At 33.1% G+C, this 18,343-nt stretch overlaps 2 protein-coding genes across 7 annotated transcripts in view; both read right to left on the bottom strand.

The window, feature by feature from the left end:
• Positions 1–13,516, bottom strand: part of shaker (potassium voltage-gated channel protein Shaker) — an 84,814-nt gene extending 71,298 nt beyond the window's left edge. For 4 of the 5 annotated variants that reach the window (XM_018454918.1, XM_018454917.1, XM_018454924.1 and 1 more), the window contains exon 1: positions 13,263–13,516. In XM_018454918.1, coding sequence (XP_018310420.1) covers positions 13,263–13,345 — 83 coding nt within the window. In that variant the 5' untranslated portion in view covers positions 13,346–13,516. The remainder of the gene's footprint in view (positions 1–13,262) is intronic. The other variant, XM_018454922.1, reaches the window with a different exon arrangement.
• LOC108727028 (uncharacterized) lies at positions 4,826–11,177 on the bottom strand. 2 transcript variants are annotated; one of them, XM_018454926.1, is made up of 3 exons: positions 10,713–11,177; positions 6,198–6,747; positions 4,826–5,096 (listed from the first exon to the last, which is right to left on the bottom strand). In XM_018454926.1, exons 2-3 carry the CDS (start codon positions 6,590–6,592, stop codon positions 4,916–4,918), a joined length of 576 nt encoding a protein of 191 aa, XP_018310428.1. In that variant the 5' UTR covers positions 6,593–6,747; positions 10,713–11,177; the 3' UTR covers positions 4,826–4,915. The 2 variants fall into 2 exon arrangements, with proteins under 2 accessions (XP_018310428.1, XP_018310427.1); XM_018454925.1 differs by lacking the exon at positions 10,713–11,177 and having other exon boundaries at positions 6,198–7,459.
• Positions 13,517–18,343: the final 4,827 nt, after the last annotated feature.

Raw genomic sequence — 18,343 nt, 5'->3', positions numbered from 1 at the left:
TAATGACAGATATCAATAATTCAAAGCTACTTATAGATACATCATCGAATACGATCAATTCATACTACTAATGACTCAGTGAGCATGAATAGTAAGTTGCATTTGTATGTATTACCTGCAAATTTTAACAATCATATTCTTCCTTAGTATTTTACATCAAGAAATAGATGACAAAGGAAAAATTGCAAATATATAATGATCATTTCAAGCGTTTCAAAAAACAGAAGATATTGAATGAGGGATCACACAGGTATATTTCTATTCGTGCCATCTATAAATAGTCGAACAAATTGATTTCATTAAACTTTGTCTACAATGTCTCTAAACACAAAAATATGTACGAATTCTTTATTATAATTTATTTATATCATTTTAAGCAAAATTCTAATTTTGTTATTTCAAATAAAGTCATGTAATATCTCGGGGATTTATTAAATTTTATGTCATTATTTAAGTTGCTAATTAATATTATAATATATACATTTTTATATAAATATTTTATAATCTTTCTTATACAGAAAGAAAAGAATTGTACTGTTATGACATAACAATTGCATATTATATAGCCAAATATATTATTTGATAATATAGTTAAACCAATAGCGCTACATGCTACGGCAGTATAAAATGTACTATGCCAACAAACCTTTCTTCTTTACGTACACGTATTTCACGATCAGCTTTTGATAAAGAGCTATTTGAAAGCTCCAAGACAGAAAGCCATTACTGTCGGTCCTGCATACCTTTCATCAATATAGTTTAAAAGGCAAAGGCTTTTAAAGGGCTTCCAAATGTTCAGGGACGCGAAGAGATGTAAGTTGTTACGTATAGAGCACGTGCTTATATAAGTAGTCTCACATACGTTTATATTTGAGTAAACTTCACATAAATGTTATGATTATTATTTGATATTATTAAACATTCATGTAATGACAAACAATAAACTTCAATTTTCTTTGTTAAACAACTTTAGGATTAATGTTTCATTCTAATTGTAAGTGCTGTTCCAAAAAAGAAATCGATTCCATGTTTGTCGAAGAATATATTTTCAGGATTGGTGTGTCTACATTATATAGTTTGTATAATTATTGGAATCTTTTACGCGTATCTTCTATTTGTTGAATTTCTCATATAAGATGTTTTAACAGTTCTCTTAATTAATTAATTATTTACAGCATTGTACCAATATTTTGATATTCTATATACAATCATTTACTAATATGGTAAATATTTTCGAGAAAAAAGTCTAGTTTAATCAAGTTTAATTTAATTTAATTACTTTTTAACATTTTGAAGGTTTTTTAATACAAAAATTCAAGATTTTAAAAAAACTTATGATGAACTTGATATATTAATACAAAGATAAAAATAAAAAATTGATACAAAGAAGAATCTATTAAAACAAACAAAATATATAAATTTACAAACAAAATAATAATATAATAAATAAATAAATAAATAAATAAAGTTAACAGCTAAAGTGTAAAATGAATGATTATTTCTTTCGCTTCAAATTCTAATTGAAATTCGCGCGGAAGATTTAATTTACGTTTTCATTGTTTTTACCGACAGATAAAGAGAAAATTGTGAAGTAATCATGATATGATGTGATAGAGATGAAATACAAGAAATTTAAACAACGATACATAATACAGAAGAAAACCATGTTAGTCCTTTAGTGGGAGTAAATAACGTTATTCTAATTTAAATATTTATATAATTGCATGTAAATAAGTAAAATATAAACAGCTTAGATATCAACATAATGTTAAATTGAAGCTTGTAGTACTGAATCAAATTTAAAATTCATTGAACTCACGTCTCTTATATGCAAACTTCAACAACATGTAGATTTTAATAATCTTGGAAAGAGCAAAACATTGGAAAAACTTACGCGGCTTCAAAACAACTATCTTACACGTCTATATTGGCAAACTTATTTGTTTTCGTGAACAGTTTCCTTGAAGTTACAAAGCGTAAATTGCACAGACCTTGTTTTTGATTGTTATAATCTGTTTTCATGTCAACTCCTTACTAATGCAATTATGAAACGAAAACGTACATAACTTATTATTTTGAGAAAAACGTTCAGTTTTTTTACAGGTATTAAAAAAAGAATATATATATATTTGATAATTTTTCGCAAAAAAAATTTCTGAAACTTTTGGACAAATAAAAATTTATTTAATATGCTTTGTCTAACAATAATCTTCCATTTATATATACATATACATATATGTACATATATAACTGCATGTAAATAAAAATATATAGGGGAGAGTGGTCTAAATCGGACCGTGTTCCAAATAGGACCTTTTTAATTTAAATGAATACGGATTAAGCAAATTTGCATACTAATATTTATAATGTAAAGTCCTTATAAGATACCGAACATGTGACAGCAGTTCTCATTGACAGTTCTCTGTCATAACATTCATAAAATAGACACAAATATGTATTTTCAGCCATCGTGCGAAAATTTTTTTAAAAAAGAAAATCCTTGTAAATCATTATTTAAAAGGTGTTAAAAATTTGGAAGGTAATTGATTTAAAATAATTAAAGAGTGTAGAATTTAAAAATATCAAGTATTTTGTGATCACTTTTGCGGTTTATTGCAAAATTTGTTCTAAAGTTCGAAAGGACCCGTGTCCAAATCGGACAGTACAGTAATTTATAGCCTGATTGTAGTACTGGTGATCGACCGACCAGATCTGGTCCAAAGAATTAAATCACAGTAAAGTATCACGAGTCATTAGACTCAGATTAATTGAGTTTTATTGATTTTAATTCTAATAATATAAACTGTCAGTAATTTTTTTTCTGAATACAATTTTTATCTTTGTCAAATCACTCGTTTTTACTCAATGCAACAAAAATACATTAAAATATTTTAAAATTCTATCTAAAAGTCCATAAAAATAGGAATGTTCGATTTGAATCAGGGGATGGTTCGATTTGGAACCATTGTTTCCAAATCGGACCAGAAAAAGCGTTTGTATATTTTCCATTATAATTCAACAGGTGAGAGATATGTCAAAATGATCTGAAGCAAAAATGAAGGGAATTAAATCTTTCCAACAACACCTTCGATTTTACGATCGGACTTTATTTACGCCTTATAGAGAGCAAAAACTGCAAACAGATCCGATTTAGGCCACTCTCCCTTAAAAATTCTGAAATATTAAAATTTAATGTCATATTAAAGTGCAAACTTAAACTCCTTCAATTTATATCAATTGTATGTTTATGTAATCTGATTTTTATGTATATATATATATATATATAAAAGTATGTATACTATATTTATGTATACTATATTTATGTAACAATAAGAAAGTCAATATTAGAAATAATTTTTGATAATCTTCTCTCATAAAGAGAAATGATATTATCTAGAACTATTTTATGTTTGAAATGATAAAAAGAACTTATAGAATTAAAGGAAAAAAAATTTCCAACAAACTTTGAGTGTATTTTTTACTTATTTTCTATTTTTTTTTATTTGTATTTACACGATTTGCATTTAACTATTTCCAAATCTAGAAGGATCAGAGTAAATTTTTATAAAATAGATTACTTTTTTCTTATTTGAATCTCAATGTTTAAAATGAGATGTAAGCATCTCAATAGGTTGTTTTTAAATAAAATTATAATTTTTTTAAGTATACAGTACATATATGTGATACGTATATATTGCGAGAACATAAGAAATTAAGTCGATATTTAAAATAAAGCTTGTAATATATATTCTCTTGCACCTTTATTTCATTCTTACTGTAATGTCTTTAATATTGCAAAAACTTTATATAACAGTGTCGATAATTTTGCAAAGCACACTCGCGCAAATAATTATATTTGCACCAACATCATTTTATTACATCTCACGTGCAAACTCTCGATAGGACCATGCATGCGCGTTCTCGCAGTGCAAACGTATGCTTGGAACGAATAACGCACCACTGATGCCTTCAAATTGATAAAATCATAATAATTGAAGAAGCAATTATTCATATACGTATAAAGGGAGTATTTTTATAACATTAGCTTGAATCCTAGATGGCCAAAGACATAAAAATAAAATAATTTCGTACATATAGTATATTTTTATTGTACCTTTATACTTGATTCTTCAATTAATAAATTAATCAATTATAGGTTTCGAATACGCTGGCAAACTAGCTGAAACAAAATTTACTAAAGGGCGGCAGGATATTTTTGTAGCATGAGCAATAAAAAAGGGGTGGCAGATGGCGAGAGCGTTCATTTTATTTTTCCTTGGTGTTTCCTCGTGTATCTTCAAGCAGAAGCCAATCTTTTTCGGAGTTGGTATACCAAGCAAAACATTTCATGAATTGTTCGCTGCAAAACGCAGCATCGTACCAAGACATTGATAACTTGGCAGTGCATGAAAGCTCTTTCGCTCAAGGTGCAAATGTCTCCATTCCATTCCGTGGCAGCGCATTCCAAGCTCCGATTGAGACACGATGAGCGATTTTGAATTATAATTTTGATTTTTAATTTCACATTATTTCGATATTTTATGTATAGGATACACTTGACTTATTTCTCCTTTTTGCATATCAATCAAATAACATATGGATGAAAAGGATGCCCGGTATAAATTAAGTTGATACTCAGCGTTATCGTTCTATAGCTCTATAAATCAACTCAATTTTGCATTATTTTGTATATTCTATATTTATTTTTTGTATCTGATCTCTATTATTTTATATATATCATTTCTATATTATAAGTACATCGGTTCACTTATTTTACATATTCATATACTATATTTTACATATTAGATCCCATTATATCGCTCCTTAATATGATATTATCATGCTAATATTATAATGTGCTTCAGAAAGGATTTCGCTGGATTTATTTTCGGAGAATATTGTATTTTTTTTATTATCATGTGATCGTACTTTCGTCGCGTTGTAGCGGCGGGGGTACAACCAGTAAGCGGTCCAACATCGAACATCGCAAGCTTGTGTGTGTTTTATAATGCCTTGTGCTGGTGGATGTGTCGAGGGATCTCGGGGAGGTCTGTGTCCATCGCCGAAGGTCACACGATGTGGGACATACAAAGCCTCTGTGAACATTGTGCATTCGGCATCAATGGAAGCTGCGTGACAAGGACAAAGGAAACGCCAAAAAATTAAGGAGAATGGGAAGGGAGATTGGAATTATGGTTACATTCTTAATCATGCTTGGGTGCGTTCCAAAACTCGACTCTATCAACTCCGAGTACCTTTTATCCTTGTTCAACATTCGGTGAAGAACAAGGATAAATGATACTCGAAGTTGATAGAGTCGAGTTTTGGAACGCACCCCTTCAATCCCTGCGATCTATCGTGTTTTCATAATTATATCTCAGAATTATATCTTGTTATACACACGGCCGATTTACTTTATCTAATGATCGAAAATGAAAGGAAAAAGATATACGCACGTGTGAATATAGGTATAACTATGGATATCGACCGGAAAGAGATATTGGATCGACATATTATAAAAGCACGTGAGTCACAACGAACGCGTGGCGTATAACCGTATTTTCCTATGATATTTCGACATGGGAATACCGCATTTCCATTCCAGGTAAATCATGACGAGTACTCGATGGATCGCACGGAAAGAGAAGAGGAAGGATATTGGATTCGACTGTTCCACATCGACATGGACAGTTTCTCGATCGAATCGGCATTGCTGAAAGGATTGGTTACAAGTAGAACACAGTTTCGTTCATATCTTATTGTTAGTGGTAAATAAATAATTGAATTATACATATAATCCAGAAGAGAGTTAAGAGAATAAAATTGAATAAAATTTTAAACGTTTACATTAGGAAAAAAATGCGCAAAAATTAATATAAAAAAGAAAACTGCTCGAGAAAGTAAATTTCATAAATATTTATAAATTCTAAAGAAACAAAAAATTCCAAAAATTGACTTACTGATACACATGAATATTAAAACAAAACCGAAGAGATGAGAGATGTCAATTCGTAATTTGAATAGTAATTGAAAGGATAAAGGAAATATATGTATATATATATATACATACATATATATATATATCTTAGCAAAATATGAAAGGAATGGATTAGGAACGATATATCAGCCGGTTGTCAATGTCAGCCTTCCAATGGATCGAAAGAGAAACAATCGATATCACAGGTGAATGCACTCACCGCTGCTTCGTCTTAACGCGACGATAGCGGTGAAATTCCGTCGGGTCGTTGGGGTCGAAGCCCCTGCGATGTTTCGGCGGCGAAGACATGGCGGCCGCCTTCTTGGCTTTACCGTCGCTCGGATTCGTGGTGATAGCGGGGTTGTTATTGCCGCTGATGACGGCACAGATAGTGCCGTTGTTGCTGCCGATATGGAGAGAAGTAAGCGGCGGCGGCGAGGGTGGCAGCTGTTGGGCGGAGGAGCGGACGGTGCTGCCAGATGATCGCTCCGGAGGATGACAACGGCAGCCTGGTGCTGGTGGCTCACCAAGGGCACGTTCCCCGTGACCGACGTGGCTCTGGGGCACCGCGTTCAGCTCGTGCCTGGTAACCCTACCGGCGCCCGGCCCACCCATTCAAACCCGCGATGATCGCCGCCCGCGATGACTCCACCTCTCCGATCTCCGTGACTGCACCTGCCGACGATTCCGCGCACCTTCCGCTCGCTCTCGGTCAGCGTCGACTCACGGCTCCTGTTCCTCTCGATTATATCACCGATCCGTAGTGCGCTCTGCGAACGCAGCGAAAATAACCACGACGAAGGGCCTAAGGACGTACCGCCGCGTAGCCGGGACGGAACCCGGCACGCCGGCTTGTCCGACCTCATGCACGCGTCACTATTGACTGATTTATTTGTCTCTTTCACCCTAGCCCGCACATGCCACTCATCCAAATTTCGGGAGGGGTTGAGGTTCAGTTGCGCGTTCGAGGACAAAAAAGCCGGGAAGGAAAATCCACCAAGGTGACCAAGAGTGGCTTTAACGAGGGAGGGGAGATGCGCGTGACAACGTGCACAGCGATGACACTGATGCCGAGACGCGATCCTACTTCCGTCCCGCGATCACGCCGACTCACTTAACACGATACGATGCACCCTTCACATCCTCTCGCATCCCTGTGATACGCCCCCTTGTTTCTGCCGCGCGATGGCAGCACCGCTGCGCATGTGTGAAGTACGATGCAACAATATACCAGAAATTGGGAAAGGGTGGTGGCGAGTGACGACGCTTTCAGCGCATTAAACGTAATAGGGGTGGAGGCTGATCGGCGTGAAAAACCAAACGAGATTGACGTATAAAAATGACATATGATTTGATCGAAAAAAAAATTTCGTTAACACCAAGTCACAACCATGCAGTTATTATCAGATGTGCAGGAAACACCATTGATCATCGATAAATTAATCCGCCGTTATGTGGATCTGATTGATATGTCGTGGATGACACAGCTGTAAAATTAATAATGAGGCTACCGAGAAAAGCTTAATGGACATGGAAAATCCAGACATTATGACAAAGCGTTGAATCCTTTCGTCTGAACACGCTATATATATACATATTATATTATATATGTCTGTATATATATTTTCAATTCTGTTCGATTCTAATGGCGAATTCGATTGAAAGCACTAGTGCGCACTGGTGCATATTAAAGCCGTTGTATACTGATTTAATTTGAACATAAAAATTAAATGCAAATATTCCGAATTATGAAATACATATTTTACCTAATAGTACAATAAAATGTATTGAGTATTTCACGATTTAATCGATTTCTATACTTATTTATAAACATATCTTTACGTTATTTTGTGTACGACGGCTTTAATGTGCATCAGTGCGCACTGAGTGCATCCAATTGAATTCGCTATAACATACCACTACAAACTCATCCCCTTTTACCCTTCTCTACCCACATATAACGTTTCTGATTTTCGAAGGAAGCAATTGGTGGCAGCACTGCAGACTACGAGACGCCAGCGAACCGACAAGTACAAGGGTGGTCAAGAAGGATCGTGGGGGGTAAAACACTTGAGTGGAACAGGGGCAGTAGGATAACCCCGATTAATCGGTGGAAGGTGCAAGCAAACCAACACGCCAATCTGATAACCTTCCGTAGCCATGCACGAGTAATGATTTTATTCGTAAACAGTTCTTAACTTTTCCTCATTTTTTCTCGCTTTTTTCTTCCATTCAGAAATTGATATATCAACTTGTTGTATTTCATTTTAAGTATTTTAAAGAATTGTTTTATTGCATCAAGTCTTGATGAATAAATTTGAAACTATACAGAAATGATAAAGATCTCTAAAAATCATTAAAAAAGAAATTTTTTTAAAAAGAGATTCTTCTGCCAATATTTTATATTTTCCTATTTCAACAAGAAACATTGAAATTGAATACGAATACTAAAATAAAAATAATATATATATATATGTACATAAAATAAACTAGAAGAATTTTGGAGAAGTTAATAAATTGGAGGGAAATTATTTTTAAGGCTTGAGCTTGCCCTGTGATTAATATCTTTAAACTAAATTAATATTTACAACAGTAGACATCAAATTAAAAATTAAAAAATTCTTTTCTCTCACAAAAAGGAACATTTTCAATTAAAATAAAAAACAATGTGTCAGATATTATAATCGCATTAATGACGATTGAAAATAATCAATTACTTTTTGTATTCATTATATCATTTCCGAAATATTCATATAGTCCAAGCGCAAACTGTTGGGTGGTGACAATAGTACAACATCAACACGTGATTAAACACGTGAAGATGACAATGAGGATAAAACGCTCAATTGTCGAATAAATCAAGAATAAAGGAAAAAGCCTCTAAAATGAGACAGCCGATGGTTGGCAAGCTTATAACAATGAGAGTAAAACACGTGGTCGGACTTAGCCCACTGATCGAGTTGGCAATAAGCCAATTTATTCCGCCCAAGTTCGCTTGTGACCACTGTATTTGATCACGGAAGACAAATGCGTTTCATTTATAAAATCGCATTAAACCTTCGCGACAATTTTTCTGTTAGGGGATCGAAATATATTTTAGATTTCTCTTTTGTTCGCTCTTTGTGCTAAGAATGCTCACTCGACGATTATAGAAATATACATCGTCAACGATAAAAATTGCGAATTAAACAAAAAAAATAATTTTTCTCATCTAAATTTTTCTGATCTACCAGAAGGGAAATACTCGCCAATACACGCTTCCGCGGACAGTTACAAGATGGCGGTGTCGTAAAGCACCACGACCATCTGGTCAATACCAGAAAATGAGGTTCACCTGGCACGCTAACCCCGATTCAAAGACGGACGCGACGATTCTATGCAATCATGTATTTCACATCAAAGGTATCTAAAAATAAAATAAAATTATTTAGGAGAAAAACACAATATTTTCAAGTTCACGACTTTTATAAAGTTGAAAAACTAAGTCAATGCGCGAACAGTTCGTAATATGACAATTCCAATTATTTTTTGGGTGCAAAATAAGATAAATCAATTAATGTGAAACTGTAAATGTATAATAACTTAAAAGATCATTAACAATTTGTTAAAATTAATTGCATGATTCAAAATAACACAGGTATTGCCTATATAAAAATAAGCCAAAACTTAAACACTAGATTTAATTAAGTACGCGGCTGCAGATATATAATACTTGTGTAGATTTTATTAAAACTAACTTGGCAATTTGTATTTTGAAAACGTTTGTAAAATATAAGCGTTACATATGATTTCCAGTGCAAAAGCAAACTCTAATGTTAAATATAGTTCAAACGTTTATATTGTTTTTAAAAAATAGAGCATAAGAAGTTGAATCTACAGATAACGCTTAGTAGTACAAAGTCATCCGCGTTAACTGCACTCTGTAAGTGGAACTCGTAACTCAACCTTCGATCGTTATAGTTATAGTACGCTTTAAAAAGATAAACTGTTCTCACTAACTTTGCACAACTAGGACGATTTGGTTTCGTTAACTTCATGGTTTTACATCATTAAACCTCCAGTGTGGATTGTTTATGTGGTTTGTTCAAAGTTAAGAATTGTTCCATCCTATTCAGGATAAAAATAACAAACAAAAAGTATTTTCAGAATGCTTCTCTCTCTCTCTCTTTCTCTCTCAAACTGATGAGAGTGAACTCCACAAAGAGATCCATCAACTCTTTGATGTACTCCGATAAACGAAATCTGACCAAAAACTCAAGCAGAAGCAAATAATCGATTAAGAGGGTTAATATAAGAGGTCTTAAATATTTCAAGTTTTAAAGTTTCTCAATGAAATGAAAAATGGATTCGTTCATAATAAAAGTCATTTTTGGAATCATCTATCCTATTTTAAACATACGTGCTATCATCTGTTCTATCTTACACATACGTGCTTCCTTGTGTCATTCAGCATCAGTTAAACTTTAACCAATTATTCATACAACAATCCTTTTTTCTAATTAAATAAAGAAGTACCAAATTGGGTCAAGGCTATTTTTTTCTACATTTCTCTAAAAGAAAACTTTTCCTTTCTATTCTCGTCTCATACTTTAGCCTTCTCTCTATTCTCTTTCTTCAGATACACTCACTCGTACCATTTGAAAACGCCACGCAGTTGTTAAACAAATCAACCACTCATTATTAAACCAAAGATCCCTTTCAAGCAACTTTTACACTAATCATTTTCTCTACCCACCCGTCGTCACGTGACGGAGAAATCTATCTGACGATATCACGTATGCAGCATCCACGAGCTTTTCCGCAAATTTACGGCCCTTCGTCTAAGTCAGTTTCGCGCGCCCGTTTGTATGTATATATTTGCGTGGCGAGCGATCGGATACGATATCATCGAAAAGGAGCTTTCGTAGACTCGACCAATCACTGACGCGAATGGTAGCACGGCGTCGGTATGACTGACTTCTCTCTCCTGATCCGTCGTGCATGACTTGCACGACTTATGGCAAGCAACCACCGCTGAAGGCGTATCTGTGGTTGGTCAGCCGGTCGACCGTTCGCTTCCTTTCTACTCGCTACTGCGGTCTCGCGTATGTATTCGTGTCATGCCGTGTCGTATCGTATCGCGGAACGCTCTTGTCAGAAGCGTAACCCAGACTCGGCATCAGGAATTGGAACATGTCGATACCACCGATAAGATAATGCATTCATCTTCGATTTGTAGCAGTTCAATAAGCTATGTAGTAACATAATCGAGTCACTTGTACATATAAATTGCTAATGGATGTTTAGAATCGGCCTTTTATTCTTTAAAAATTCTTGAAAACATTTTTTATTTAAATTATTAACATATTACATAGAAAGCAAAAACGTATGCTTAAAAGTATTATATTATTTTCAGTATTATTAATTTTGATTAACTATAGCATCTCAAAACATTTAAACTTTTCATAATTTTATTTTTCATATTTTATAGGAAAATTATTATTAAGCATTATTCATATCATTATTCATATTATTATAATATTTATAATATTCATGCCATTTTCTAGAGTCCCTAGATAAAAGCATTTCCAAGTATTTCGTGTAGTACAATCTCAGAAGAAGGCCATGGTCTCTTGAATATGCAGCAATGATTATCATCAAAAGTAGTTTTCAACCTACTCGCGGGAGTTCGACTAAGTCGGTACATTATAAGCCATCGCTGGCATATAAGAGACGTTTCGGAATCTTTTGCGAAAGAGTTGACTTTGTTTATAGGACAGCCCCTTTGTTTATATCACAGTTTTTCACGATGCATATTTCGTAGTCACAAAAAATTAAATGTCGCCGATTCTAAACCTTTCTTATCAATAATGTTCTCAGAATGCAAACATTTAATCATCAGCTAAGATTAGTTTACGAAATTATCATCTGATAATTTCGATTATCTTGTTGAAATTCGATGTTGAATAAATCCACCCAATGCCCTGCTGAAAGAAGCTCTAAATATAAATATTTCTTTTATCTATTTCAATATTATGTGTAATAAATGTGAATACACCTAAAATAATGAAAAAAATATAATGCGAATTATTTGTACAATTGATATTTTTCTTTAGACACGTCAATGGAAATCACTGATAAATTACGTACATAAATTTGTAAAATAGGTTGTGCTCCATATTTCCAAATTGTTCTTCTTTGTTCTAGTCATCTTTTTTACATTCGTGAATTGATAAGAATTCGTTACGTATTTCTGTCTTCAGTTTTTATACATCACCTTTATTATTGATTAGATTCGTAAATATTTCAATATTATATAATTTATCACTCTCTACTTCTATATAATTAATTGCTCTCTACTTTTTTTTCAATTCTCAAATTGCTGAATAAGACATAAATATTGAAGAATGATGTTATTATCATTTCGCTTGCGGCACATAGAGATGCAACCAAAACTAAAACAGTATTAATCTGGTAAGTTACCTAAGATCGTATTCCATAAATGTATCGATTGTAATTTACATATAATTTACAGTTTTACTCACTATCATTTGTGGTTATTATTATCAAAACTATAAATAAATAAATTAATTAATGTAAAAAAATTATCAATATCAATAGAAAGTATTAATATTTCAATACTATAATATTTCAAAACACCCTTAACAAAGAGCTTTCGTCTGCTTGATTATTGACTTCCAAGAGCTTACGTCAGATGGCACAAGCTTACTAGAAACAAATTTATCAAACATTTGATTTAATCTAGTTTAACTTTAACGGATAATTATTTGTGTCATATTTTTAGCGCATACTGAACTGAAAAGAAGTTAACCAGTATTGAACTAGAGTATTGAGATTGAATCTTTGCGCAGAAAATTACATTTAGACAATATTTATAAAATAAAATATAATTAGTTTTGTAATATATTCTATTTTCTCTGTTACATCTTACTTCCTTGATTTCATAACACTATTGTCGCTCAAAATAAATCTCTTCCAAAAGATATTGTGTTTTAAATGCAATTTACACGAAAAATACATGCACATCATAAATTGAACTTACGATGTTTGCACTATGAATTAATATAAAAACTATAAATTAATATAGCTTTACTATATAAATTAATATAACTATCTTGCATATCAGATAATATTTCGCAAGTAGAAATTAGCGCCCAAAATAGATTCTCGTTTATTGATCAATTCTGTTCCATGAAATACGATCTACTTCATAAATTGTTCTGCATAGAAACAAGTGTTTTGCGAGCCGAACGGATAATTAATATCCGCGTCATATAATCATTACCTTTTCCCATGCTCAGGTGATTTCCGTTTCCGACGCGGAAACATCCTCATCCCAAGAAATGTACTTCTCATACCAGCATGCATAGTGGATCTCTCTAATCAGTAAACACTTTGGATTAGGAGAACCTTGCGACGATCCACTCGACGTGAACTGTCACGTCACAATCCTCACACACACCAAATATTCATCGTCAACTATCTCAACTACCGCGCATATAGATTAACGAAAATCGATTAATTGCGGCGATAAATCAAAAGTCGAAATCACACACACAGCTATTGAATTCTCATGAATCATGATGTAAATTTCACTTAATTTATTCACACTTAACACATTAAACATCCATTATAGATTCAATCGTGCTGCATAAATTCAGCTGCATAAATCGATTCTCTCTGCATAGAAGAAATTTTAATCGATCTTTTGTCACGTGTATAAATCGAGCCTCCGCCATCGAGCAATGATACTAAGCACGATTACGCTCTCCAAAAAGCAGTCTACTAGTGGAGACACTTTCACAGACGAGCATCCTGATGTTAAAAATACACTGCGAGCTTTACGTTTCCAAATCGATGCCTCGCCACAATTTCGACTAAATGCGAATCATTTATCGATATTTAATAATTATTATTATAGAATAAAAAACAATTATTTAAAGAAAAATTAAATTTTACTTATCTCTCACGAAGAAACTACTATATATTCGAGTATCATTTGCAAAAGTAATATTTTAATTGCAGAATACTCTTAAGCAAGACGTAATATTATACGTTCGGCTTTCGAAAACAATCTTCAATTAACGGGAACTCGTTTACAAAAGTTCGCGATTTTGTCATTCATCTCGTGTTCTCGTTTTCCCCATCCGTTCGTCTATTTCTATCTATATCTTCCGTCCTTAATTTACTTCGAGTGACACTGGACCAGGCCACCAAACGAGATCTCCCAAATTACAAGAATCGATCGTAGTGCTTTCGTGCGCCAGATCGCGATGAGGTTTAATTAATTTGATTTACAGCGGAATCGATCTATTAAGAGGGATAAGGCGTAGGAGGAAAACTCGAATGACATTGCACTAAACATAGACAGGCAATCGAAAAATACAAGATTAATAGTCACTTAAGAAATATTGACCCTTTTTTGCGAAATTATTGATAGATAATTGATTAAAAATATTACATCGTAAATATTGCGAAACTGTAAAAGTTACAACTTTCATTAAATTATTGATTATAATAAATAAAATTAAATTATCGATTTTATATAAACACTGTGCCTTGTAACTTTTAACCCGTTTTGAACTTCTGCAATATCGAACTTTCTCGATTTTCCCTTTCTTGTGACCTACAATATCCGATGTAGATCGTGCCAACGGCACGTAAATTCCGGATGCCATAACATTCTAGCATCACGGAATGCTTCAAAGAACAAATTTGATAGCAAATTTCTTTCGTAAAGATGAATTCACATATGTTTAATAATAGATCTAAGATCTAATATAGAAATAATAAATAAAAAAAATTTTAAGTTTTTCCCACTCTTATCTTATATTATAAGAAAATATTGAAATTCGAATCGGCAAAGTATCGATGAATTTTAAGCATAATTAATTACATACACATACATATATATAACTAATGAAATTAATTCACACACACAATCTAATTATACGAAATTCATTGAAAGATATTTGTAGATTATTATAGATCTCTAAAATGCATTCCGACGCTCATGTTGTGGGCGGAATGGCAGTTAGTGTATTTTGGAAACGAAGGTAAAATGTCTGGCCTGGGACCGACTAAACAACGTCAGGCTGTTCGCCAGAAGTTGCAGGGTTAGGAAAGTATCCAATCAACATCATCTTTTCGTTATAAATATCGCAACTTCTTACGATTTCAACGTTCAGTAACTTTTATTTGCTAATATTTATAAAAATATTTGTCACTAACAGACGTGAAATATCATTTCTACGATATGACTGCGAAATTTTCAAGTAAAAGTATATAATTCACAGATGACAAAACACAATGCATCGAACGCATTTAACGCAGATCATTTCTCTCATTTCCTTTTAATGCGAACTTTGATGCGAACAATTGAGTATTAACCATACAGATAAAAATACCTAATTTCTCAAAGTGTAACACGTTCTATATATTTCTAACATGATGAATTCCAAACTAATTAAAGCGAATATAGATGACCCTTGGAGTCAGTTTTTAAATATCTTGATTTGCATAATTTTACAACTTTGTCATTTGATCTTTTATTTATTGTCGATTATGAATTGATAATGATTCACATGGTACATAAAGAGCATAAGATGAAAATAAAAATTATATTTATGCTGATGTCAGTAAATGGGATTTTGTGGCAAGCTATCAAAAGAATCTAAATTTTAGCAACAAATCATATTAATGTTTAACCGTTAGTTTAATAGGATTCAACAATTGATTGATCCAAGTCGGAGAGATTGAATCGTGAAGGACTGATCATGAAATATTAATGAACAAGAATGTCTCAAGAATGTCTCAATAATGTCTATAATAAAGATAAACCGGCTACGGCTTTACGCACTGGCGCAATGCAGACTATAAGAAAAGTCACGAGCGGTACGCACGCGTAAGTATGAAATTACCGCCGCAATTTCTACCGAGAGCAGGAAACTCAGAATTTGGTCACGTGTACGCGATGATGACGTTAGCGGATGCAGTCGGCGCGCGATCGATCGCAGTTCGAGCAAGTTCGAGGTGGTAAAAGCTTCCTCACGTTACTGATATTTTCTATTATGTTTATTAAAAAAATATGTGATTTTTCAAATATGGTTCTATTCTAGATTAAATTGATTTCAATATAAGCGATGTTTGTTATATTTGTCAAAAATGTAACAAATTTGTGTAATAAATTATAATTATATAAATTTTGTCGTTCGCTAAAAAATTTCTACATAAACTGTTCGTATATAGAAAAATTGTAAGAAAATTTCGAAAAATTTATGATATTAACAATTAAAAAGGATGTAACTCACCCTTAATGTACGAATAAGATTTAGTAGCTGCACTTACCTGAAACAAATAAATAAAAGCATATTAGCTTCAATTATTAAAATTAAAAAGTATGTGTTATTAAAGTTAGCTTATGTTTTATGCTTATATTTTATTTTATATTTTTCATATTTTATTATTAGAAAATAGTAATATAACCCAATACTTTCTATTAGTGATTTATCTTCGCTTCTTTCAACGAATGAAAGTATCTTTTTTCCAATGATAAATAATTTTTTACATATTTCGTACAGATCCAAAAAATCAATCAAATTGTTCGCTATAATAATCTATATAACGATCTGTACACATACAATGCCCATTCATTGAATGGTTTTTTAAGCGAATGCGAGGCAGGTTCAAGTGCGAGCTAAAAAGCGCGCCTTTAGCGTGAAGACGAAAGGGAGCGCGAAACGGGGCAGCACGATATGTCGCAATGCGTCTTGACGTCACCGACGTCGCTGGTGGGATTCAAGGGTTGATAGGCAAAGAGTGGGGGGTCCAGATGAGGAGTGAGGACCATGCGGATGCACATGTATATCGCCAACAAGGCACTGCGACGAGCCATCTATCGGACCTCGCAACAAAGTAACACTGAAAACGCATCCAACATTGGTAATTCAATCCTTTCCACCGTGGAAAGACAGGGTCAATCAAAATAGATGAATCGATCATATCAGAGATAATGTATGTACAGTTGACACGATTAAAAATTATTTGTATCAAATAAATATAATTATTTGGTGTATTAAATAAATATAACTATTTTCAAATAAAGATTAAATTAACCAAAATCCTGATAAGATTTCTATCTTCTTTTTGATGTAAATTTAATCTAAATTGTGAAATTATTCACGTAAAAATACATGTAAAATTCAATTTCCAATTCCTTTCATGTGCAAAATACTATATTACTGTAACAATTAGAAATTAATTACTGACGATGCATATCCTGCAACCAAATTCTTGACAAAAAATCTGTCGACTGACTAATTTAACACTTACTTTATTAATCTCATCGCTGTCTTAATATTCATGCAAAATCGATATCCAGCAAAAGATCGAAAGAAGAAACGAACAGAATGAATTATTATCGGCCTATATCGAAAGCATTCGAGACGTTATCCTGCGGAATTACGACCGCAAAGTTTGCGAGGATAATGGCGTGCAGCCTCGGGAAAGATCGATGATCCTGCTCGTTTAGGAACTTCCGCGAATACCGACACTTAACGAGAATTCAAAGGGTTGAGGGTCGGTCGTGTCGCGACCGTAAAGGACGATGCTATTTTAGTCCCGTCCTATCTCTGCTCGCTGCGGCGCGAACGGCGAACTCGATTTCAACGTTGTCCTGTATGAGCCACGAGAACAGACGACGTACGTATGTATAATAAATATACGCGAAAACAATGCCTAATTAATTATCATCCCGTTGCTGTATAGTACCGTTGCTGTATAGTGGTAAATGTTTCACAAGTACTAAGAAAATAATTTAGACAAAAAGTCCAAATTTGGAACATAAAATTCTTATATAAAACATTTTATATAAGACACTTTTGCAAGAACTGTCTAAAAGATGTCTTATAAGACGTCTTATGTTCCGATTTTGAATTTATTTAGATATTTGATCAGGATAAATTTCGCAATTGATTTTCTAGTTTTTATGAAAAGAGTTCCAGATTTACTTCTCAATTAATCACATTTGGAATAAACTCCCTTTCATGAAAAAATTAAATTAAATAATTGGAAATGAAATTTTGTCTGTTTGCGTAACGTACTTGTGTATAAAATTCTCGCTAATTATACTTATAAATACCATTGATGCACATAGATAATATTATAATACATAGAGTCTCTGATAAAAAAACAAATCAAATTTAAAAACCAAACCTAGAACCAAACACATCGGAGGACACATATGTATAAAAGAATTTGTTTCGCACTAAAACGAGTAGATGGCTCCACCCACTCTCGCGAGTCTCGTAACGAAGGTACACGTGTTATACTCCCGTTTCAAGATGTATACACATACATATTATATAT

Source organism: Mycetomoellerius zeteki, unplaced genomic scaffold (genome assembly GCF_001594055.1).
Source record: "Mycetomoellerius zeteki isolate Tzet28-1 unplaced genomic scaffold, Tzet1.0 scaffold467, whole genome shotgun sequence".
NCBI classification, from domain to species: Eukaryota; Metazoa; Arthropoda; class Insecta; order Hymenoptera; family Formicidae; genus Mycetomoellerius; species Mycetomoellerius zeteki.
Note: the sequence above shows the minus strand (reverse complement) of the source record. Positions and strands in the feature narration are given on the sequence as shown.

What these genes read in the sequence shown, in the direction of transcription:
- LOC108727028 (XM_018454926.1), bottom strand. Translation starts at nt 6,592, where the DNA reads ATGGGTGGGCCGGGCGCCGGTAGGGTTACCAGGCACGAGCTGAACGCG. An exon ending in CGCGTTAAGACGAAGCAGCG is followed by an intron (nt 5,097 to 6,197) that starts GTGAGTGCATTC and finishes CAATGTTCACAG; the next exon opens with AGGCTTTGTATGTCCCACAT.